General features: G+C 41.8%; 1 protein-coding gene across 6 annotated transcripts in view; it reads right to left on the bottom strand.

The window, feature by feature from the left end:
* Positions 1-7,508: 7,508 nt before the first annotated feature.
* The window catches only part of OSBPL3 (oxysterol binding protein like 3), a 208,169-nt gene continuing 189,737 nt past the window's right edge, over positions 7,509-25,940 (bottom strand). For all 6 annotated transcript variants that reach the window (XM_007171498.2, XM_057550335.1, XM_007171499.2 and 3 more), the window contains 6 exons: positions 24,511-24,589; positions 22,948-23,092; positions 19,907-20,051; positions 16,464-16,590; positions 14,643-14,765; positions 7,509-11,282 (listed from right to left, as the gene is read on the bottom strand). In XM_007171498.2, coding sequence (XP_007171560.2) covers positions 11,186-11,282; positions 14,643-14,765; positions 16,464-16,590; positions 19,907-20,051; positions 22,948-23,092; positions 24,511-24,589 — 716 coding nt within the window. In that variant the 3' untranslated portion in view covers positions 7,509-11,185. The remainder of the gene's footprint in view (positions 11,283-14,642; positions 14,766-16,463; positions 16,591-19,906; positions 20,052-22,947; positions 23,093-24,510; positions 24,590-25,940) is intronic.

Raw genomic sequence — 25,940 nt, 5'->3', positions numbered from 1 at the left:
GTAATGAGGTGGATGGAGTTAGAGTCTGTCATACAGAGTGAAGTAAGTCAGAAAGAGAAAAACAAATACAGTATGCTAACACATATATACGGAATCTGAGGGAAAAAAAAAAAAAAGGCCATGAAGAACCTAGTGGCAAGACGGGAATGAAGACATAGACCTACTAGAGAATGGACTTGAGGATATGGGGAGGGGGTGGGGTGAGATGTGACAGGGTAAGAGAGTGTCATGGACATATATACACTACCAAATGTAAAATAGATAACTAGTGGGAAGCAGCTGCATAGCATAGGGAGATCAGCTCGGTGCTTTGTGACCACCTAGAGGGGTGGGATGGGGAGGGTGGGAGGGAGGGAGATGCAAGAGGGAAGAGAAATGGGAACATGTTGTATAGGTATAACTGATTCACTTTGTTATAAAGCAGAAGCTAACACACCATTGTAAGGCAATTATACTTCAATAAAGATGTTTAAAACAAACAAAAAAAAGGGTTTCATCTTCAAGGAATTCATGGAAAAGACTCTGACAGGTACAGGTTTCTGGTAACTGACTGTACTGCTGAACTGAATGAATAAGCATTTTCAGAACTCTAATGAAAAACTGATGAACTCATAAAAGTGCTAACAAAAGATCAAGATGAAAAAAAAAATTAATTACATGGGACTGAGTGAACTGATGAGGATGATTATACTTTTTGTGACTTTCTGTTAAAAAAAAAATCCCACAAGGATTCAGAGGCAAAAAATATACAAGTCAATTTTCAATGCAAAGTAAAGGAGCTGTTACAGTGGAGGATTACTGGACTGAATGTCAATATTATGACATAGTTATGAGTGTGTTTCGTGTTCGGTAATTGCAATCATTGTTGCTTTTGTTGTGGTCATCCATTTACAATGCTTGGTGCCAGTTTATTTACCTCTTGTAAAAATAAAATCCAGTGTGTGTGTGTGGGAAAAAAAAAGAATGAGGTAGTTAAAAAAAAAAATTGCATGTGTATGTGGGGGATTTATAGAGGTAATTTGCTTTCATTTAATAGCTAAGAAGATCGTGTATCAAACTTAAGTGGTTTCTGTGTATCTATAGTTATGGCAACTTTGGAATTAATCAGATCTAGCTCTATGATCCATATTGGAGTTTGGCCCTATTACCCTGGGGCCACATTACCCTGCTGCCTGACTTTGTAAATAAAGTTTTATTTGAACTCAGCAACACCCATTAGTTTACATAACAATGGAGTTGAGTAATAGCCACTGAGGTTGTATGACAGGAAAAGCAGAAAGTACTATGAATTTTACAGAAAAAAACTATGTTGATTCCTGATCTACATAATCTCTTTCAAGAACGCTTACATTATAGAGTTGTTCTAATGATGAACAAATATTGAGATATGTGAAGAAGTATTCTCTTGGAACACAGTTGGCATTCAGTAATTAGTAACATTGATATCAATAGGCATGGGATAGAGGATGTTGCTAAAAAGGCCCAAATAATGAGAGTTCAGTGATCTTGGGTCTCTTCTGTGGACCAGCAACCCTCATCATCTGTGTTAGAGATGCATTTCCTATACCATCCTTCCAAGATTTGGTGGATTATAAACTAACCTAACAACATGATATATGCTCTATTATCTATGAGTCATAAATATTATTTTATCTTTAAATGGGTAACATATTTTTAATTTAGGGTAACTGCTGGGCTATTGCATTAAAGTGATACTTTCTAATTAATATTTGAATTTTATTTAAACATCACTTTGTCAATCACACTGAGTTTATGGTATCTCCAATTTGTACCTCTTTCACAGGGCCACTACCAAAATTATCCTGACATTCTGTCACTAAGGATAACCTACATTTACAGTAAAATATATACCTGTAAAATGTATCAATGAAATTATAAGCAGTCAGTCGGGTGTACCAGTACAGACTCCCTGGTCTTCTGAGTGCTCAATGTTTTGCATTAGTTGTAATATTGGCTTGCAATATTAGAACAACAATATAACAGAGCTTGTGGACTGAGCCTCAAAATAAGTGCCCATTTCTGTATAGATGTGCCAAGTGATTAGCTACATTGTATGATTTGAGGGACATCAGGCGGCCATCCTGCAAAAAATAACATTAGAAATATATAACAGTCTATCAATCATTAATAAGTGAATTACTTTTGTGTATGGCTTACTCTTTATGAAATGTAAAAATCCAGACATGGCAGTGAAAATAATCTAACCTGAATAAGCTTAATAAATGCCTTCCAATGAGGCAAAAAGCAGAGAAAAGAGTCTTGGGCAATGGGGTAAAAAGTGGATATGTTTTATAAAAGGATATTTGGAGCACTGGAGAGATCCTTGTAATCTTAGAAATGCTGACCTAATTGACATATTACATGTTTGGGGGTTTCTAAGAGCCCTGGAGAGTTGAAGGCCATGTTACTTCAGCAGGGACACAGTCACAGGAGGGGAAGGAACTGAGCAGAGAGAGAACAGAAGTCAAATGTCACAAGAAAATCAACTTTGGTGAAGATGGACGTGCAAACAATTTGTTGAACTTTGTTCATACTTTTCTAGAAAATAATATTTTAAATTAATTTTATTCCCCAAATTTTCCTCGATCAGAAAGTTTTGGTTAAAAGCAAAGTATTCTTGGGCTTCCCTGGTGGCGCAGTGGTTGAGAATCTGCCTGCTAATGCAGGGGACACGGGTTCGAGCCCTGGTCTGGGAAGATCCCACATGCCACGGAGCAGCTGGGCCCGTGAGCCACAATTGCTGAGCCTGCGCGTCTGGAGCCTGTGCCCCGCGACGGGAGGGGCCGCGATAGAGAAAGGCCCGCGCACCGCGATGAAGAGCGGTCCCCGCACCGCGATGAAGAGTGGCCCCCGCTTGCCGCAACTGGAGAAAGCCCTCGCACGAACCGAAGACCCAACACAGCCAAAAATAAATAAATAAATAAATAAGAAAATCCTTTAAAAAAAAAAAAAAAAAAAAGCAAAGTATTCCAAAATCACCAAAATTCCCTTTCAGACATGCCACAAGCACAAAAACAAACATATTTTTTAAAACTTTTATCTTCTTTTGATGCATAAAAATACTGGATCTATGCCAAAAGTGGTGACAGTCTTAGAACTTGTGGAATTTTGTCATAGAAAAATTCTTTTTCTAAGTGCTACATTCTACTTTTCATTACTTTATGTGATTCCAGGCCTCAATCAATCCTAATTTGAGTTCTGCAGGATGTCTGAGGATCGAATGAGGTCTTATTTTGTAATGCCTTACAACCCTAAGAATGGTGATAACAATGACATTAATAAGAATCATTTCAATATATCTTATTTCCTCACTCTCTCTTTATGGTGAATATTTTTCAAATTAACAAGAGTTTTGTTATAAAGAGAAGTGAGAGTCAGGTGTTCAAGGCCAAAAGGAATGCTGCTTTGGTCAGGCAAGAAGGGAATTGGTTTGACTTTGCTCCAAGCAGGCAATTAAGGGATGATGAATTAGAATCCCCTCAAAGCAGGAACCTTACTACTCTCAGATATGTCATGCACTCCGAAGTGTAAAATGCCTGATCATAAATAATAATGTCACGAATTGTGTGGGAAAAAAAAAAACCCTGAAAACAAATACTGTTGCTATGTGTAAGTGGCATCACTTATTGAAAAAAATGAACTCATCTCATATTTTCTCACTGCGGTTGTAAGCACATAATTTTACTCGTAAAATACTAAAGTACAAGTGGAGGGACATGACATGATACTAAGACAGTATCTGTTGCTTTATCCAAAACTTCTAATAGACTCCAAACATCCTTGTTGTCTGAGATATGGATCACAGTAACTTACTGAAAAATCAAACTGACTGCACTAATATTAAACTCAAAAAAAGCCTAGCTGAAATTTGTACAAGTAGGATATGAATATATGTTATATTTGATATTCATTATGGTCGTAAGTATCTGAGAACATATATAAGTACAGTATGCATGCCATACATATTGACTAAATCAATAAATAAATGATTAATGTTTACAACAGATACAACTATTTAAAAAATTAGTAATTTTGTTCAAATTGCTATAATTAATAAAAATATTTTAATGTGAAAAAAAAATTAACTCAAGGTCCAATGTTGTTTAGTCTAAATAGGTACAGAATCTCAGTATGGGATGATGAAAAAAATTCTGGAGATGGAGAGTGGTGATGGTCGCACAACAATGTGAATGCACGTAATGCCACTGACCTGCACACCCAAAAATGTACAAACTTCCAGTTATGAGATAAATAAGTATGGGAATGTAACATACAACATGATGACTAGAGCGAATGCTGCTGTATGGTATATTTGAAAGTTGTTAAGAGAGTAGATCGTAAGAGTTATCATAAGGAAAAAAAACATTTTTTTTTCTTTTTGGCATCTATATGAGAAGATGGATGTCAACTAAACTTAGGGTGGTGATCATGTCACAATATATGTAAGTCAATTATGCTGTACACCTTCAGCTTACACAATGCCGTACATCAAACATAGCTCAATAAAATTTTTTTTACCACAATAAAAAATTAGAAAAAAAACTTAATCTAATCTGATAATTTAGAAAGTCTGCTCTGGTAATTCTCAGTCACTTCTGGAGACATGGTGAACCTCTTAGATTTCCCAGGCTTGGCCTCCGTTTCCCTCACTACACTGTGTTTGGATGTATGGGGAGGGGACACAGGAGGTGGAGGCTTATGTGACCCTGCCGCAGAGGTAGAAGAGTGGGGTCCTCGGGCGTGATTTCCTCGGCCCCCTTGGATGCCTGGGCGCTGCCTGCCTCTTCTCCCCACCCTTGTCTCACGGCTCCAGGCTGAGGAAACACCAGGTATTGTGACACATCAAAACATTTCACTGTGACGCTGGTTGGGAAGCGGTACCGTGGTCTAACTGGCCGCGAGTCACCCATGCCTCCTCTCCCCCCTCCCCCAGACTTCCCTGGCCACCAAGCCCTCTCCTTCCTTCACTGGCTCTGTGATCCGGCCCTCCTCTCAGGCCACGTCTGCAGTGTGGTTGAGCCCCGTCACCTCTCCCCTCATCACGTGGGCATCCTCTTACCACATCCAAGAGCCTTCTTATACACTGCAGTTTCTCACTGACCCACTGGCTCCCAGCAGACTGGAAGCTTCTCAAGGAGGAAGGCCATATATTGCCCGTGTCTGGGACCATTCCTGGCTCAGTCAATACTTTTCAAAGAAAACATCCATCACAGCAGCCGCTCCTCGCTCCCTGTCTGCAGGCCCTTGTTAGAGCAGCGGTCCCCACCCTTTTTGGCACCAGGGACTGGTTTCGTAGAAGACAATTTTTCCACGGACGGTTGAGGGGTGGAATGGTCCAGGCGGTCATGCGGGCGATGGGGAGCGGCAGAGGAAGCTTCCCACGCTCACCTCCTGCCATACGGCCGGTTCCTAACAGGCCAAGGAAGGTACTGGTCCGGGACCTGGGGGTTGGGGACCCCTGTGTTAAAGTACCCACGAGTGTCAAGGCCCCTAACTTTACATCTCAAATAAAGTGCAAAAGCAATGAGCGAAATGTCATGAAAAGAAACACATAGTTCTTTCCAACATGCCACTTTCTAAGTCCTAGAACAATCATGAAATTAGAAAGTGGTGTTCCTGCTCTGTGGTGAGCAAATGCTGGTCAACATACTGTGTGAGGCTGTCTGGGTCTGAACCACCCAGAGGGGGGGGTGGGGTGGGGTGGTGTGGTGTGGTGTGGTGTGGTGTGGTGTGTGTGTGTGTGTGTGTGTGTGTGTGAAACCCCCCAGGACATCAGCCAAATTTGAGAATCGCTGCTTAAGCTGACATGTTTTTCCCAGTCTGATACCTGTTTAAAGTATGGCATTTAATAAAGAAGAGAGGCTGCCCTTAACTCATTAAAAGTGTTACAACAACAATAATGTCATGGAGAACCAGTTTTTAAAAAGCACAGTTAATTGTAATTCATCCTTGGTAAAATAACTGGGAGCCCAAATAAATTCTATCCTCTCTAAAAAAAATTGGCTCTGAAGCCTATTTACTTACTGAAAATTCCTCTGAAAGCTCAGACGTGAAGATGCCGGTGAATATGAGGTCCAGGTGCTTGTTTCTCTGTTGGCCCGGGGCCGCCTCCTGCATTTCGGGGCTCCAGCCGCCTCCTGCATTTCGGGGCTTGTACCCACTTGAGCTCAGTCACCAGGGAGAATGGCGGCCAGAGGAGACCGAGGTTGGGAGATCTCTTCCTGACGCTGGACTGGATTTTCTGGCAGAGGCTGAATGTCCCTCCACTACAGCTCCTGACCACCCTTCCCTCCTCAGAGCTCCAGCTCCTGCAGGGGCGGTTACAACTTCCAGCTGTTGCTAATATGCCTTAATCCTGCTAATAGCCCTGCAAGTAGCCCTTCATTTAAATCTCCTGAGCTATGGAGTTGGATTCACTTTCCTGCAGGGACTCCAACTAATTAGTCCATAATAAGAAACTCCTGGCTGGTGTCAACTCGGACCATGATGTCCTGATTTGCTGGTCACTGATGGACATTATATTAGTGCAGGTATTCCATCAGTATGACTAGAAAATAATACGACTGAGTTCCTAAACTAAAGGCCGAAAACCTGTACCTTCAAATTTCATTGCCTCCTCAAAGTCGACACCTTAGGATGCTTTAATATCTATTCCAATAATGGCCAACACGTTAAAATGGTCTGAGGTTGCCCTTTAAGATTTCCTTTAGTGTTCATATTATTTGGAATAATGTCAATCCTTCTTTGATGGCAGATTTGATACAGATCAACAGGCAATATCATATACATATATGGAAATTAGCAATAATTTCACGATGTTTATATGCAAATGTCACTAATTGCCCTCAAAATGTCTTTTATAGCTTGTTTTTCTTTTCTTTTAAGCCAGGAGCCAATCAAGGTTCATGAATTGCTTTTGGTTGTCTCTTTAGCGCTTTGGGGGAGGCAGAGATGTGACCTTATGTGTGTATCTGCGATCCAGTGCGTGCGTAACACCATAAATATATGAACTGACTCGAATGGGACTTCAGGGAAGGTTAAGTGTTTGGGGCATTGCAAAGGACACAAGTTGGGTGTGGGAGGAGATGAGTCAGCCATTCGTAAGGGCCATTAAATCAGTGTGACTAGTCGGCATTTTCCTTTTTCATGTTAGGACACACAGAAAACAATATTTCCAAAGCACGCTGGGTTGAACAGACGGGGCTTCTTTGGGGGCTGTCTGGGGCTCTAGCTGCCTCAGGTCCCCTGTCCCAAAGGCTGGGGGACCTACATTTGCAGTACACCTTGGAAAGTTCAGACCAAAAGTATGGCAACTTTTGCCAGAGTTTCCAGGCTTCTTTATGTCCTGGGGTATTTTTTATTTCCAACCCCATCACTTGAGCTAATCTTGTGTGTTTCTCCCTCAGCAAAGTCTCAGCTAGAGTCTTGCTCTGTCCGTTCAGCAGTCACATATGCCCATTAACCTGGAAACACAATGACAGGAGCAGCCTTTTTCCATGTTATTTATTCACAGTCAACTAGCTTCACGAGGGGGAAAACAAATTAGTCAGAGCTTTTGGGGGAGGCATAAGGGGATGGGTGGAAGGCTGGGATTTTAAACAGAAAATAATCTTATAAATGGTTAGATGAAAGATTTACAAATATCCATTAAAAAAAATAGTATCCTCTGAGGGTAAGAGAGGAAGATAAAATCATCATGAATAAAATAAATTAACAACTCCTGATCATTGCATTCCTCAAAACCAAAGTCTCTGAAAATGGTTTGCATTTCAGACTGCTGCAATTTGCAGATACTTATGTGATATATATATTTCCAACACAGAAAAATAAAGACAAACACTAAGCAACAGATGAATACAATGTAGGGAAAATTGAGCACATGAAAATAGCTATGATTTGGTAGCAAAAATAGAGGTATGCCAATGTTAATATCAAAATTAAAGACATTCAAATAAATTATGCCAATACATTGGAACTATTATTCCTAAGATCATAAGAACAACTGCTTATTGCTCCTACTCATAACTAAAAGCTCTGAGGAAATTCTATGATAGCTGGAAGGCATCACTTACAGAGTATGCAGTAGACCTACAACAAGTTTCAACAGCCAAATAAAAACTGTATACTTTATCATTTTTCTTTTAGGGTCGACGTTGTTAATAGTAGGATAAGACCACTCATCATAAATCTGGAGAACACAGATGAAGGATCGTGCTCGCGAAGCCCAAGCCAATGATTTACTGGAAGTAGTTAAAAGTAGAATGTGAGAAAAGCAGCAGCCCAAATGAAGCAAGTAGTTTTTTTTTAAAGTTGGTTTGTCTACTTTTCTCTCCCAGAGAACCCCACAGGAAGCACATGAGGCCATGGGGGCCTTCTGGGCATTCTGTGGGGACCTGATACATAACGGACAGTTGTCCTAAAGTGAACTCCATGTGTTTAATTAGTACCAGAACCAGCCCGGCTTCTGGGAGGTGAATGGCATGGAGGAGCTGCACTGAGACTTTGATTATTGAGTCTGACTCCAAGAAATGCCAGCCTAGGCTGTGGGGCCTGGGGAGGGAGTGACCTGCTGCCGGGCTTACCCTGGAGACTGTGGTTCCTTCCTGAAGCATGTCCCGCAGCTTCGGGGAACTGGCAGGGGCAACAGAACACCGGAAGTGTAACGTGGCCCACTGTACAAGGTCCCATTTCCAAGAACAGCTGTGCAGTTCACCATACATTTGGGATGGGATGATAAGGAATAAAATGGAGGTTACAACATGTACCTCAAGTGATGCACTGATTGGCATTATGCAATCGGGAGATTCAAAATCCAAAGTCAATTCTACCTCAGTTCTTCCCAAACAATGCCATGTTTCTGTTTTCTTCATCCTAAGAATATAAAATGTCCTTGAGATACAAATTAGGCGAGAGGATGCTTTCCAGCATAGAGACTGAAGGAAAAAAGAAGCCATTTCCCCCTCAAGGGAATTTGAGGATTATAATAGGATGCATCACCAAGCTGCTTAAATTTCAGAAAAGCCCTTTATAGACGTTGGTACTAATAGACTTTAAAATTTGCATACATATTAAAATTCAGCCCCACTCCCATCTCAAATAAGATGACTACAAAGGTGATATTTGGTCCCTTGATCCTCGTGATTACAAAATGAAACCTAAGATCAACTGAAATAACAGCATCGGGACAATTAAAGACTTTCCAAAGACTGCATGACAAAGCTACATCCATTCAGGCTGCATGTTTTCTTTCTGTTGTTGTTTTGAGCCAACCCCTGGAGCAGGCCTACAACAATCAGTATTACTCAAGTTCTACATTTACCTTCACACTGTGAAAACTAGATTTGTTTTCCCCTGGAGTATCCTTAAAATCTACAGCCTGCTTCTTCCCGTCTGTGAGCAGAATTTAGATACACACGCTTGAAAAGAAAAGAACAAAGCACATAACCAAAGAATCTGATTGGGTCAGTTAACTGCTTAGAAATGGAAATGATATTCGAACTGTGTTCATCTTGACATCTTGATACAATGGATTGGATGAAAGCAATATTTAATGAGTCATGTATTGTTTTAAAATGCTAGTCACTTGCAGATTCCAAAAGGTTACTGACCCACTTTAAATAACTCTCCATTTTGAAAGTGCAATACTCTCCAACTAGTTATTTGGTGTGACACTGAAAAATCATGCATTCTTTTTTCCATTATTTATTCTACTTTTCACTCATAGCATTCTCTGAAATTATTTAAATATCTAGAAATGTTTTCTGGAGAGATCCTTTTACCACACCATTTTACTTGATATTAACATAAAATCTTCATGGACTTTAGAGGAAAAGGCTTCAAACTTAGGCTTTGGTTTAAAGTAATCTGGGCAGAAGTTAGAATTGCTTTGATCACACAATTCAACTACTGCACAAATTCTATTATAGTCATTGGAAATAACACATTTAAAAAGGCAAAGTTTCTCCTTTAGTTGTTATACTCTGTATTATTCAAGACTGCTGCAAAACTCACAAAAGAGTGATATGAGTAAGAAGGAAGCGTAGGAAAGCAATAAGAAGACACTTAAAGCTTTACCAGGACACAACACAAAGGAAGAACATCAATTCTCTACATTTGTCTATAAGGCAGGTGGTCAAACTTTTCATACAAGATCTAAAATACGGTGCTTATTGAGAGGTAGAAAATACCAAAACAGTATTTAAGAAAAACATGTTGAATTATTTAAAACAATCAGTTACTTTGCTAAACTTTTGGAAAGTCAAACTGCCATGTTGAACGCACCTATGTTTTACACTAAATTGGGACATTCCATAGTCAACAGAGATGTGGTCAAACAGGGGAGGAGGCTAGCGGGGGGGTGGGAAGCAGAAAACAGTTTCTTAACTTGTAATGGATTCAGCTCTCACTAAGGAGAAATTTCCTACTATCCGCCTGGGATTTCATTTTGATATTTAATTAATAGGGGTTTCTCAGATTATCAACAATTTTTCTGAGTAACGGTACAATTTTGCACATAAGGCAATGAAACTATAGGGAGGGATGAGTTTGAATGCTTCCTCTTCGAGAAGCTGCCATATCCATCTTATATAAAAACATACATCCCACTAATTGTATACCATTCCCCCAAGCACTAAAACGCAAATGCAAATATTCTTCAGACTCCAGTACCAGCAGAACTGTTCTGTGTGAGCAATTCAAAAGCTGTCTGAGGCAAAAAGATATTTGAGCTACCAAATTAAACCTGGGTAGCTTGCACACAGGTGAGTAACCCTCCGTATTCTTTCTTAACGCACCTGGGAAAGATGGATTCTTTTTCCAACATAATTTTATAAGGCATAAATTTAATTAGAATTTTCCTAACCTTTGGAAAATTAGTGTTAAAGCTTCTTTTTTAACCCACATGTTAACATTCAATCTTTCATTTTTATTAAATAGTTTAGATATAAAAAGAAATATCAAGGTGTTCTACATTCATATAAACAATTGTGATAACATTTGAAATTGTAAAGAAACCTATGGAAGAAAATATATACTTAAATACAGCACTAAGCTAAGAAGCACAAGTGATCGTTCTAGATAATGTTGTTTAAATATACAGACACAGGTTTGTGGCTTCAGAAAGCAAACGCGGGAGAAGTACAAAGATGTATCGTTCTTTCCTCTTTTACCACAAGACAGGATGGTCCAGTTTGGAAAAACCAAGATCTTTCCTAAGTTCCAAATAGGTGCCACTGCTCACCCAAGAGTCATCGCTGGATTTCCTGTGAAAGTGAAAGAATTTGCTGAAGGCTCGTGACAAGACTGTCATAGTCTCTGTCTCCTTTTCACCCCGTTCCTCCCCCGCCCGCCCCTCCCCAGCTTATCACTGGCACCTGCACCCGCTGTCCCTGTGGTCCAGTACTGGACCAGCGAGGCAGCAGGAAGCCTGGAAACCGTTTTGCTAGTTCTGACTTTGACTTCTCCAACTTAGAGGCTGTGAGGAATGGGTGCTTCTGAGAGAAGTGGGTGACGGCAGAGTCTGTCCTACAGAGAACAGGGCTGGGATGACAGCCACCAGCTGGGGTATGGCCATGTAAAAGTTACAAATCAATCACGTTGTTCAAATCAAGTGATCAATTCACAGTAAAAAGGAAAGGATTTGTAAGGAATTGGAATCACAGCCTGGAGTGAATAGCCTTGGTTCACTATTCTATGCATAGATAATATACTAACGTAGATCCAAATTCAAAAGGTACCAAAGAGTGGAGAGCTGAACGTTTTCTTCCTACCCCCAACCTCCCAGTTCTCTTCAGAGACAATGATCTTAGCAGCTTCACTCAGAGAAATTCCACGTGTGTGAGCATACACGCATGCACACTCACACTCCTCTATTTTTCATTCAGTGGTAGCCCTGGATGGTCTCCCACCCCTTGAGGTTTTTTTTTTTTTTTTTTAATAAATTTATTTATTTATTTATTTTTGGTGCATTGGGTCTTCATTGCTGCACGCGGGCTTTCTCTAGTTGCGTTGAGCAAGGGCTACTCTTCGATGCGGTGCACGGGCTTCTCACTGCGGTGGCTTCTCTTGCTGCAGAGCATGGGCTCTAGGCCCATGGGCTTCAGTAGTTGTGGCACGCGGGCTCAGTAGTTGTGGCTCGCGGGCTCTGGAGTGCAGGCTTGGTAGTTGTGGCGCACGGGCTTAGCTGCTCCGCGGCATGTGGGATCTTCCCGGACCAGGGCTTGAACCCGTGTCCCCTGCATTGACAGGCAGATTCTTAACCACTGCGCCACCAGGGAAGCCCACCCCTTGAGTTTTTGACATAACATATATATTAGAGATCCTTTTCCATTGTCACAATAAGGTCAGCAAACTACAGCCCAAGGGCCAAATCCAGCCTTCGGCCTATCTCTGTAATACCATTTTACTGGAACACATCATGCCCATTCATTTAAGTAGTGTCTATGGCTGCTTTCACACTGCACAGCAGGGTTGAGTCATTACTACTGAGGCCTCATGGCCTGCAAAGCTAACAATATTCACCATTTGCCCTTTGCGGGAGAAGTTTGGTGACTCCGGCAAAAAGGGCTTCCTTTTTTTCTTTTTAAACAGGTGCATGATAGTCCATTGTGGGGATGGACCACGATTTAACAAGTACCCCACTGGTGGGCATGAGGATGTTGTTTTCAACCTCTAGCTATTATAAACAAAACACATGTTATTTTGTATGTGCACGAGATTAGTTATATTAAACATTCCTATAAATTGAACTTCTGAGTCAAAGAGTATGCGCACTTGTAAGGTTGACTGATATTGTCATGTGTTTCAGAAACAAAAGTGAGGAGTGCCTATTTTTCCACATTCTCAGGAACATAGATTTTTATCACAATTGTTTTTCTCTTCCAATAAAGGAATGTGTTTACAATAAATCAATCTGCCTATCAGATACTTTACTATGAAACAAAGATGACTATCGCTGCCAGAGCTGTAGTTTCCACTTGAAATTTCCAGTGATGTTTTCGTGGCTCCTCAGTGAGTGTCAACGGAAACGTCCAAGTCCCCTCTGTCACCTCTGCCAGCTTCTAATTGGAACAGTTCCCGGACTGCTACTGCTGAACAATTCCCACCTTTTCCCACAGTTTTACTTGCCACATCTAATACTCTGATAATTTTATAGACAATCAAAAGGAAAAAGAACTGCAGCTGTGTTCGGTCCTTGTCCGTTCCAGACATAATTCTTATATGGTTGCAGTGACAGCCCAGATAACATTTTATAGTTTGCATTTACATGTTAGTTCATTTCCCACAGAGCTCCACAGACTGTGTGAAGTCATTTTTGAGGTTTTTACATCAGATCAAGTTGATAAATCTCCTTATCTAGTTCTGGAGACAGTTTGGTTATCCACAATTTTTAACGATCCTAAAAATACTGTAATGAACCTCTTTAACAGATATTACCAAAATCAAATGATCAGTCTGTTAGTCTATCCATTTACCTATCCCTTGCCTTTATCAAAAAAAAAATAATTTAAGGTGTCTTATTTTTTAAATGTTTAAATGAAGTTAGGAATATTCTGGGATAAAACTCTGGCCTACTGATCTTCAATCACTCATATTCTGAGTTTGTGAAATGATCAAAATCCACATCAACTTGAGGGGAAAGGACATAATACTTTGGGGATAAAACATAACTTGTTGCTATTTTGCTGTTTGGGAAATATATAATTTTATTGATGCAGCTGATAGATTCGTTGCTAAATCCTCCTAAAAGTGTTTCTGTTGTCCATTAAAAAATAATAACAACCAAAAAATCCCTGCAAACAACAACAAAATCCTGAAAAGAAGACTGGGGGGAATAGGTAGGGCAGGAGCTGGCTGCTTTTCTACCTGTGATTGTTCCATTGCTGATTTAAAAAAAAATGAACAAACTAAAAACCCCTAAAACCATATCAAGCCCTGGCCTGTAGTCAAGAGAGCCAGGCCCCAGTCTGGGACATTCCACTGGGTCTTTCCTCAGATCACCCATGTCCCCTGGGCCTTCGTTTCTTTGCAGTTAAAATAAAAGAGGGGGTGAAGGGCGGATGATCTCCGACGCCCCTTCCAAATCTTTCAGTCTGTTCTTGAGACCCTCCTAGCAAGCTATTTTTAAAATAATACTAAACGTTCCAAATCCAAGCCCCAGTATATTGGAACTTTTGCAATTCAAGAATTAGATTACTTGGAAGTTCTAGTTTGGTGAAGAACGGGGTGATAGCTAATTATCTCCATCACTGTGTAGAATCTACCCGTTTGGGGGACCAACCTTAGACATGGCTTGCATAAGCTGGCCTGGTACTGGGAGCTGGGTTTGGTTGGTCTCGTTGCTTCTCCCACAAGCACTTACTGAGCACCTCTCTGCAAAGTCCTGGGAGAGGCCCTGGGAGAGACCAAGGAACGCAAAAAAGGAGGGCTGAGCGGGGCAGCCTGGGGGCAGTGTCCCCACAAAGTCGGGCCGTCACAGAGGAGGGACGTCACCACTCTGAAGCAGGAAAAGGGCCGAGAACACTCTCTCGTGGGGAGGGGACACCCCAGTCTGTTCTCTTCACGCCAGAAGCATCAGGCGTCGCCAGTGCCTGCCAACAATGACCCGCACGACCCACACACACCTGAAAAACCGCGGCTGGTGCTCCACCTTATTTTCTTCCAAGACCCGCCGCCTTTCTCTCTGCAGCTGTTCAATCCTCTGCTTTTGTATTTCGGCCTCTTCTAAGCTCCCTTCTTCTAGAAACCTGAGGCATCGAGGACAAAGATAAAGGAATAGGAACACCAAGGAAATGTAACAATCATTACTATTAGAACTGCATGTGTGCAAGACTGGATATTCAGAATACTCTCCTATACATAAGCCCCCTCCTCAACCCTTAAAACATTATTTGGAGGTAATGAGGGACAATACTGTGTTCTGAATTGGTGATACAGACATGGTTCAAAAAATTATATCTGTGAAAAGGAATCTGGGGCAAAATCTCCTTCTCATTCCCGTCTGCAGTTCTACCTGTTTCCTCTCCATCCCCCCCACGTTCACACCCCCCACCGCAGGTAATCCACCGTTACCAGTTTCTTGTGCATCCTTCTAGAGATTCCTGATTCGTATATAAACACACATTAATATATATTCTTACCCCTCCCTCCCTTTTAAGAACATAAATGGAAGCAGGAGACACATACTGTCTATACTTTAGTATCTTGTTTTGTTTTCCTTTTTACTTAACCATATATCTTGGAGCTCATTCTTGGTAGTACACAGACCTTTTCACTTTTAATAGATATATAATATTCAATTGTGTGGATATACCTGCATTTATTTAAACAATTCCCTATTGATAGACATTTGGGATGTTCCCAATTTTTTACTGTTAAAATTAATGCTGCAGTGAAGGACTGTATATATCTATCATTTTGCACATGTGTTAGTATATCTCTAAGGAGACGGTTCTAGAAGTGGAATTGCTGGGTTAAAGGGTGAGTTTGTAATATATTTATTACCAAACTGCCCTTTATGGGGATTATAGCAATTTACATTTCCACCAGCAATGTTACTGTAGTGCCTCTTCCCCGTAGCCTCAGAGTGCATCAAACTTTTGAGTTTTTGCCATCTGATAGGTAAAGAGATGGTATGACAGCGTGGTTTTAAAATTTTGCAGGTTTTTTTGAGTAAGACTGAGCATCTTTTCATATGTTTAAGGGCTACCTGCATTTCCTATTTTGTGAACTGTTCATTTCCCTATGTCTATTTTTTTTTTTAATGGATTGATCTTGATTTCTAGAACCAATTCATGAAGTAAGCTGCAAGTATAGATTTCTCAGTCATTAATCTTTTGACTCTGGGTATACATTTTATTTACTTTACCATGAAGAAAGGTGCTGGGTTTTTTAAAATAAAGTCAAATTTTATCAATTTTATTTTATTTTTTGCCTTCTTGGTTTTGAGTCTTAATTAGAAAGGCCTTAGGAGAGAGATTATTCTTTCTGTTTTACAGAGTTGGAAACTGAGGCTGAGAAAGGTTAAAAGACTTAGCGTATGCGACACAGCTTGTCAGCAGCAAACCTAGGATCAGAAGTTAGATTTCAGTGCACCAAAATAATTTAAATTCGAGGGGTGGGGAGCTGGATGCTTTTACTCTTTCAAATACAGAGTAAGTTTTTCTTATTGCTGTATGCAGTGAAACTCTTTAAAAAAAAACTTTTTTTTTTTTTTTGTATTTCAATAGAAATGGGGTTCTACTGACGAACAAAGGTCATGCCACACACAGATCTAAGCTGGGCTCCGTTCCTTCCACAAGATGGCTTAAAGTCTCCCTAGATCTCTGCTCTTGATGACAGAATCTCTCTCTCTTAGGCTCCTTTGGTGGCCTGGGAGATGTTACCAAGACTTTTTACAAAGAGTTTCACATCTCTAGAGATAAAGATCTGAAAAAAATCCTTACCTTTGGTCTGGCCTGAATCGAGTGTCAGTAGGTGGTAATAAAGACTTTAACAATGGATCCATTTCATTCAATTCCAGGGCAAACTGTGTGAAGCCATAATATTGCTCATAGCCTTTTGGCATGGGATCTAAAAGAAAAAGAAATCATTCATCTCTAACTCGCACTGCATTCACATCACATCTTAATTCCTTCACCTTTTTCATCTCAGACCAGCTACAATTTTTCTCTCTCAGCTCTAAACTCTTCCATTTCTATTAAAATATTCTGGCTCACAAAGAGGTGCTGAATTTTTCTCTATAAATTTTCTTCTCTATAAGCTTCCTTCTACCTACAAGGAGAAGGTCTTCTTTGTGTGGTCCTATAGCAAATTTATTAAATACCAAGAAGTTTCTATAGAATTTAAGTTATAAAAATAATTTGTTACTAAAATAAACATGCTAAAAAGAACTCTAGGTCCATTTTTCCTGACTAACAAGACTTTCACTCTAGAGAACCCGTTTTTCATTTAAGAGATGTCAAATTCTCCTGAAACTCTGTCTAGTACCTAGAATAGTGTTGGACCCATACCAAGAGGTCAATAAATATTATTCTGTACTTCCAATCCTGCTCTTCTTTTCACCAATGCTTGGCCCCTCCAAATCTTACATATTTTAATTTTAAACCACCTCAGCAGAAGCCAGGAATAGAGATGGGATTATAATGGCGGAAACACTGCCAACTGGAACCAAAGGGGACGGAGAAAACGGGACTGAATGAAGCAAGGCTGCCGGACTACTGTTATTTTACAGATGGAACCAGAGAGCTACGCAGCTGCAAACATGCATTGCCTTCAAGAAAAGGGAGGAATGACTCTGAAGGTGATTCAGAGATCATCAGGCTGCCACTCCCACCACAGGCCCAGACTACACAGACTCAGGGGGCAAGGCCGCTTCTACCCCTCAAATGGCAGGGCCGCTGTGCAGCTTCCACATGCCCGGCGGCCACCAGCCAGAGCCTTGGGGGGCTTGGGAGCCAGGCAGAGTCCCAGTGGGCCCAGAGGGTGGGGCATCGAGCCAATGAGGATGATCTCCAGTTTTTAGATCAACGGCCTTTGCCGTGCTAGGTCTTGGACTCACTTAGGCCCCGTCATCCCTTTCTTCTTTCCTCTTTCTCCCTTTGGAATGGGAACGTCTATCCTATGCCCATCCCACCACTGTGTTTTGGAAACACATTTTGGTTTCACAGGCTCACAGCTGGAGAGGATGAATCATACCTCAAATCTCACCCGTACCTGATTTAGATGATATTTGGATGAGACTTTGGACTTTAGAGTTGATGCAGGAATGAGTCAAGACTTCTGGGGCTGCTGGGGTGGAATACACACACTTTGCACGTAAGAAGGACATGATTTGGGGAGGCCAGGGGCGGAATGTTATGGACTGGATGTTTATGTTCTCTCAAAATTCATATGTTAAAGCCCCACCCCCAGAGTGGCTGCCTTTGGAGATGAGGCCTCTGGAGTAACGAAGGTTAAATGGGGTCAGAAGGGTGGGCCCTGATCTGGCAGCCAAGCCACGAAGAAGACTCCCACCAGGATCCGAATTTGCCAGCACCCAGCCTCCAGAACTGTGAGCAAATGAATTTCTGCTGTTTAAGCCACACAGTCTGTGGTGTTTGTCACAGCAGCCCAAGCAGATTAATGCAGGTGTATTGCCCTAACTTTAATTAATTGTTAACTTTAATTTAACTGTTAAGTGCATAGCACATATCCTAATGCTTTAAGCCATTATGAAGGTTTGACTTCCTTCCCCCTTTTCCCTCAGCTGCTTCAAGCACTTAGTATCACTGTGCACTCCCTAGGGGATGAATCCAGCGAAAAGTCAAGCTAAAAATACCCAAATTTACGTATTGGATAAATCAAGTGTAGACTAAGCCAATCCACTCGTAGCCTTAGCTCTAGCTGTCCACATATACAAATGCTTTCCACGAACTTTTCTGAAGACCCATTTTCTGAAGCTTCAGAAGTCCACTTTGTCTAATTCTAATTCTCTGTGGATCCTAAGCATAAAAATAATAGCCAACTTCCTACTCTGCCTTCAAAAATCCATCCCAGTCTCCCAATCACCAGAGTGGAGACAGTGGTTTTTCTTGCAGACAGGCCAGGGATGCTCATAGCCAAGGCAGAGACATAAAGTCAATGAATAACAACAATAGCAACAAGAATAACAGCTTACACACTGTTGTCAAGGTACTACTTTAATAACACCCAGGGCAGATGGTAGCTCTCATCTGTGATACATTCTTTAAGCAAAGGAGAGCAAGTGTCTCATTCATAAAATGCCATGCGTGCCTCTGAACCTCTGAAGCTAGGAAGGCGGCCATGGTGCCAAGTCATTCTAGCTTCGTGGCAACCTCTGCGACAGTGGAAGATACGGCTGCTACCCGTTGAAAGAGACATTGTTGCTTGCCCACTCTACAATCATCTCCCTTTCTTACTTGCTAATGGCAAACTCATCTGTTTGGATGTCACTGTACACTCCCTTAGGGGATGAATCTAAACTCATCTGAATCTCTCCTGCCGACCCAGTTGCCCAGGATCGGTTAAGGGATGGGTTTGGACCCACTTCAGGTTGATGAGATATAAAGACACATTTGCTGCAGGATCCTAGGAAATATTTCATTCCTGAGAAAAGACAGTTACAACAGAAGAAATCTCTTCTGTCCTCCCTTCTCCCCTGCTTAGTGAGCTGTCACAGGGGGATATGATATTGAATCGAGGCAACCATTTTGCATCCATGGGAAGAAACATCACCGCCATATTGGAAGTGGCAGATGGGTCCTCAATGACCTGTGTTCTTGACACAGGTAACCTGCCTGTGTAACAACCCTGGGGCCACCCCCTGCCATTTGTTGTTAAGTGCATAGCACATATCCTAATGCTTTAAGCCATTATGAAGGTTTGACTTCCTTCCCCCTTCTCCCCCCAGCTGCTTCAAGCACTTAGCATCCTTCTAGAATTACAGGAGAGACTGGAGTGGCTTATGGTATTGGGAGAGTTTAGGGGACTCCTAACTCTTGTACGTCATTCTACTTTTCCAGTAAGAATTTTCCCTTTATCTTTACTCTTGAACGACTTCTTGTACCTCACTGGTATTCCTTCATAGTGCCCAGTATAGGTGAAGGAATGATGTGTGTTGACTGGAAGACAGAGTGACCACGGATTAGCAATGGCTTTGTTCTGGGATTAAGAACCCAGGACCTATCAACCCAACAGAGGTACTGTTAAGCATGAGGATGAGTCTGAGATATAACTAGGTGAATGAAAGATGGGCCAGTAGCTCCAGCATAGTTCAAAGCAGGTAGAGGCTAGATACACCGAATGGACACTGACGCCCACCCACGTGCGGTTCCTCTGGCCACGTCCCGCCTCCTTTTGCTTGGGGCTGATTAACCCAGATACTAACTCGCTCTCCAGATACAAGTGGATGAGGAAGAGCCACCGCAGTAGATGCTCTCATGCCATTTCCCAAACAGCCGATGCACTGCTTTTCCACGCTTGTCAAATACTGTACCTTCAATCTCATGGGCATTAGTGCTCCAGTATTTTGCCTAGGAGTCAAATGAGAGTCATCTGTTTAGTGTTTTGGGGTCAATTTATTACAGATATTAAGAGAAAACAAAAGAGGAGAGAAAAAGTACCATAAGAATGATTCTATGCTACATATATGGTTTGCTGGTTCTGTTTTTTTTTAATCATACTTTTAATTATTTAATGAAAAGTAAAAAGCTAGCACTTTATTTACAGTTTGTAACTCAACCACCAACATTTGTGTAAGACACAATTTTTTTCGACTTTCACTACATGCACAGTAGAAAGGAAAGGCTCATTTCTCACACATCCACCTAGTAGGGGCTGGCCCTTAGCACCCCCCTCCGGAACAGTTATTTCCTGGCTGTCACTGTGGCTCTGACTACTGCAGTTTAAAAGAAATGTAACTCATGTAATTTTTTCTCTGAAGGAACTAGACAATCCTTTGTAAACCAACGTATTTTTTTAACCGAGTTTGTAAACCAATCAATTTTCAGTTCCTCCTATTAGTTTCCCCCCCCAAACCAGATCTGTTCACCTAACTTACAGGAAACTTATACAACCCGTATTCCCACTATGAATTGGTCCTGGTCTGAGACCAGCTCATCTTGGCTCAGCCTTGTGCGTTTTACATATACAGTACCACATTGCAGCCAGCAGAGGGAGCTCTAACTCCCTAGTGTTGATTTTTAAAATTCTCCCAATTACCTGGCTGCCCTAAAAAATCTCTGCAAAAGACCAGAAGGCATTACTCCATAAATCAAAAAATCCTACTACTATTTTCAGCCAAAACAGAATCCACATTTGGAAACCAATAAACTTGAGTGACATTTCCAGGCCACATCTGGTGGACTGGTTTCCCCATTCCAACCAAGTCTGTGGTAAACATGGGAGGAAGGGCAGAGCACAGCAGTATCCCAGAGCTGAATCAGAAAGGTAACAGTGAGTTCTCTAGTCATGTAAAGATGGGGGACAGGGAAACAAACACTGTCCAGGCCCTTCAGTTTATTCTAAAGCAGGAGTCAGATTTCCTCTTTAGAGATATTTGCCAACAAGTCCAATGATGGGAAACCACAGAGGGAGGCAGTCATGTTCCACAGGCAACGGCTGCCTCTGCTTTCAGATTCTCTTTCAACACCAGAGGCACGTCCAGCGTTCTAATTCTGTTCATCTCTCATCGCTATGAAAATTTGTTCCCTGGTCCTCAGTGGACGAGTACCAAGTGGTTGGTAGAAATGGGAGTGGAGCACACTTCCTTGGGGAAAATTCTGAGAACAAGGCAGCTCTCACCTGGATATCTATCTATCTATCTATCTATCTATCTCTCTATCTATCTATCTCCCAGTTATATATGTCCCTGCTCCAGGTTGCCTTTGCTTCTTTTTGTAGAGAGCTTAGATGAAGCTTTCACGGCAGGGTCATTTGTATTTTACGCCAAGTAACTACCAGCTTATGTCTATCTACAACCCAGTTTGACTTATAGGATATAATAAAGACCCCCATCCACCTCTCCATAACGTCCCCCACCTGCTACAGGTGGTACAGAGAGGTACCGTGTGAAATTCCACAGTTAGGACCTAATATCTTGGCTTATGACTTTGATCTTAATTAAATGCAAATATTCCTTGAGGAGGGTAGCACTTTAAGGCCATTTTGTATACATGAGATTTTTAAGGACAAGAGGGAATTTCAGGGGGAAGAGAAGTTGGGGAGAAGGGCTCAAATCAAGGAAGTTGGACAGTTGAAAAGGTAAGCAGAGTATTCCAGGCTCTCTGCCCCAGGAGAATCTGTGAATGTTCATGAGCCTCTGCTGTGTGCCGGGCACCACTGCCAGGCATTGGCCACAGCAGTGGGCAAGACAGACCAGGCTTCTGCTTTTCTGGAGTCAGGAATGGCAAGGAGGGTGTGGGGAACAGAAAATAAGCAAGTAAAGCAACAGCGAGCAAGCTAACTGCAGATGGTAATGAACACTCTGAAGAAAACAGGGTATGATAGAGGGTGACTAACAAGGTGGATGGAAGGATCTGGGGAGAGGGGCCCGAGCAGAAGGAAATGGAGAGAGAAAAAGAAGGACAGTGCAGCTCGAGGATGGTGAGCAAGAAAGGGAAAGAGGGGTGGCAGGAGCTGAGGTTGGAGAGGAATGAGGGTGGGGTGTGTGTGTGTGTGTGTGTGTGAGTGAGTGAGTGAGTGAGGGGTGGTGGGGGTGAGGAGTGCAGACTCTGTAGGGTCTCATGGGCCATTGGAAGGATGCAGGCTTTTGCTCTGAGAAAGAGGGAAGTTGTCAGAGGAGTTTGGTCAAACATGGCGTGACCTGCATTTTTAAAAATTGTGGTAAAACGTATATAACATAATATTTACTGTTTTAACCATTTCTAAGTGTATAATTGAGTGGCTTTAAGTACATTCACAATGTTGTGTAACCATTGCCTTATATATCTCCAGAACTTTTCATCTTCCCAGACTGAAACTCTGTACCCATTAAATAATGACTCTCCATTCTGTCCAGTCCCCAGCCCTTGGCAACCACCATTCTACTTTGTCTTTATGGATTTGGCTGCTCCAGGTACCTTATATAAATGGAATCATATCTGTCCATTTGTGTCTGGCTTATTTCACTTAGCATAATGTGTTCAAGGCTCATCCGTACCGTAACACGATGACATGTTTCAACAGGGTCCCTCTGGCTGCCACACTGAAGATAGACCATAGGGGAGTAATGGTGGAAGGAAGGAGGCCAGGGGGGGCCATGGCCCTGGTCCAGGTGAGAGAGGTGGGGCTGGGACCAGGGAGCACCTGGCATTGCTTGTCTACTGGCACAAAAGTGAAGGTGAAAAATTTCCCAAGACACCCTGTGCCCTCAGGTCCAGCTCTGCCGAGGCCTGTCCGGGGCCAGAGCTACCAGGCCACCCAGGTTACCTTTATAAAGTTCACTTTGCAGTGGCAGGAATCATCATTCAGGTTCTTGATAACAATCTCTCCATAGTGCTCGATCCACCTCTGCCCACTTAAGATGTTATGGACGCAAGAGGTCACTTTGTTCCACTCAAAATGATCTCCAAAACTAAAGGAAGAAAAAGTGAAAGTAACAACTACCAGAGCAGCCAGCAGCAAATGCAAACAAGCACTGCTATTTAAAAAACGAGTCCTGTAATGAATTACTCATTCCTTCATTAATGGAACCAACACTGATTGAGCCGTGCTGGGCAGTCTAAGAGCTTTCACCCTCTCAGGAGGCTGGGAGGTGGGTGAAGGTCAGACCCTGGAGGCTCCCAGAGGCTCCACGAGAAGCTGGGGGTCTCCTGGAACAACCCACTCTGTCCTTTGCCAGAGGAGACGTGTCGAAATTCACCAAACTATGAAAGGAGAGTGGCAAGGGGAGGGTAGAGGGGTTTTCCACAGTGTGCTCTCTACACACATACATATGTGTGCACACACGAATGTGTACATACAGGCACACACGTGTACATATATACTTATGTATATACACGTGTAGGTGTGTATATTTAGGCACATATGTATACAGGCAGATCTCGCTTTATTGCGTTTTTTACAAGTTGAAGGTCTGTGGCAACCCTGTGTAGAGCAAGTCCATTGGCAGCATTCTTCCAACAGCATTTGCTCCCTTCATGTCTATGAAGTATATAAAACATAACTTTCATAAGCAATGGGAAACCAAAAAATTCATGTGGCTCACTATATTGTAATATTTGCTTTATTGCAGTGGTCTAGAACCAAACCCGCAATATCTCTGAGGTGTGTCTGTATACATACACACACACATATATATTTTACATATTAATCTTAAGATACATATATCTTAAATCTTTTACAATGAGAAGGTATTCAGATTTGATTTATGGAGTTAAATAATAATTATGAGGATAATGGTAACAAGACCAAACACTTAAATGACACATAATATGTGCCAATTACTATTTTAAGTGCTTTCCATATCTGCTTAACCTTCGCAACAGTCTTATGAAGTAGATGGTTTATTATCCCTGTTTCATAGATGAGGGAACTGGTGATCAGAAAGGTTAAGTAACCTGCCCAAGGATTTGCAACTAGTAAGTAGTGGTGTAAGCACGAGTCCCAGTAGCCCAGAGGCCATAATGATTACCATTTTGCTTTATGAATAAGTATCAATAATTCCTGAAGATCAAGGCCATAGCTTTCTTTAAAAATTTTTTTGACAGTGAGGCAGGACAACAGTGTTCAAGAAATATTATCATTCTTAATTGTGTTAGAAAGTAGAAATGTATTTTTTAAAGCCCCTACTTGGGAACTTTGGTGTCCAGGAAGCATTTCCATTAGAGAGAACAAAAATGTGAGACTGTCAAAATGAAGAACATTTGAAGCTACTGTCAAACACATTAACAGAAAGAAACACACTCAGCACCATGGGGGCCAATGGGCATCCTGCTCCTAATCCTTGGCCCTAAATTCTATAAAGCTCCTAACCACAGAAGGAGAACTTACGCTGGCAGAGTCACATGGGTTGTGCCAATGGGAACAATTTCCATGGATTTGCCCCAGAATTTGTTCTTCCATCTCATGTCTGAAATGAAGTAATACCAAATATTACATATTTAGCAGGAGAGCTAGGTAGATCAAAGTGTTCTTAGGCTGGATAAATGATCAATCACAATATAGGACAATCTCTTCATAATAAAATTCATTATTATTCAATATAAGTAGCAACTGAGTACCTGGAACAGAATCAGAGAAACTAAAATTATAAAGTCCCTCCCTTGGAAGAACTCACAGTGGGAAAGGCATACAGAAGTGAAAACAAGTAAGGCCCCCCAGAGAGGCACGGGCCATAACTGGGTATGTTGTAAGGTGAAATGGAACCAGAGAAGAAGGAAAGCCCAACATGCTTGGGGAAGGCATCAGAAGAGGCTTGTCTAAAGGGGCTGCTTAAACTGGGCTTGAAGAATAAACAGTTCACTAGGCAGAGAAAAAGCAGTTTAAGGCAGAAGACACGAGAAGACACAAGAGAACAGGGTGTGGTTCTGTCCTCTGGGTCTCAGACTGTTTAGAGAGAAGAGTAGAAAAACAGCTTGAGTGCAAAACACAGCGGGCTCTACAAGCTTGGCTAAGGAGTCTGATTTGGGTGCACTGGAGGAAATAAGGTTTCGTTTAGACAGAGAATTGAAGTGATTAGATACAGACTTTGCCAAGATAATTGGCAGCAGTATGCAGAATGGAACAGGAGCAGGAGAGATGAGAAGCAGGTGACCTGTATGCTCAAGGGATAAATGAGGATGAAGTGAACCAGGACAGTGGTGGTAGGAATGGAGTAGAAGGGAATGATCCTGGAACCATTAAAGAAGCAGAGATAGAACTGGGTGACAAATTAGATGCAGATTGTGAAAGACGGGGAGAATTTGTGGATGATTTCAGATTCTTCCAACTTGCATGAATGGTAGTGCCATCAGGGAGACAGGGAATAGAAAAAGAAGGGCAGAGGCAGACAATCCCTCTGGCTGCTGGGTGACAATACACAGACCATAGGGGAGCAAACGTGAATGCAGGGAGGCCAGGAGGGGGTCATGGCTGTGGTCCAGAAGAGAGGTGGGCTGGGACCAGGAAGCTCCTGGGCACATATTACATGATTCTATTTATATGACATGTCTGGACTAGGCAAATCTATAGGGACAGAAAGAAGATCAGTGGTTGCCTAAGGATGGAAGAGCTTGACAGAAATTGGAAGGTGGGGGGTGGGGAGCCATTAAAAGGTGGGAAAAGAGGTTTCTTTTTGGAGTGATGAAAATGTTCTAAAATTGATTGTAGTGATGATTGTACAGCTCTGTGAATATATGAAAAACCACTGACTTGTACCTTTTAATTAGGTGAGTTGTATAGCATATAAATTATATCTCAATAAGCTGTTACCCCCCAAAAGA

The sequence above is a fragment of the Balaenoptera acutorostrata genome, chromosome 7, assembly GCF_949987535.1.
Source record: "Balaenoptera acutorostrata chromosome 7, mBalAcu1.1, whole genome shotgun sequence".
Taxonomy (NCBI): domain Eukaryota; kingdom Metazoa; phylum Chordata; class Mammalia; order Artiodactyla; family Balaenopteridae; genus Balaenoptera; species Balaenoptera acutorostrata.
This window is presented reverse-complemented; position numbering and strand designations above follow the sequence as displayed.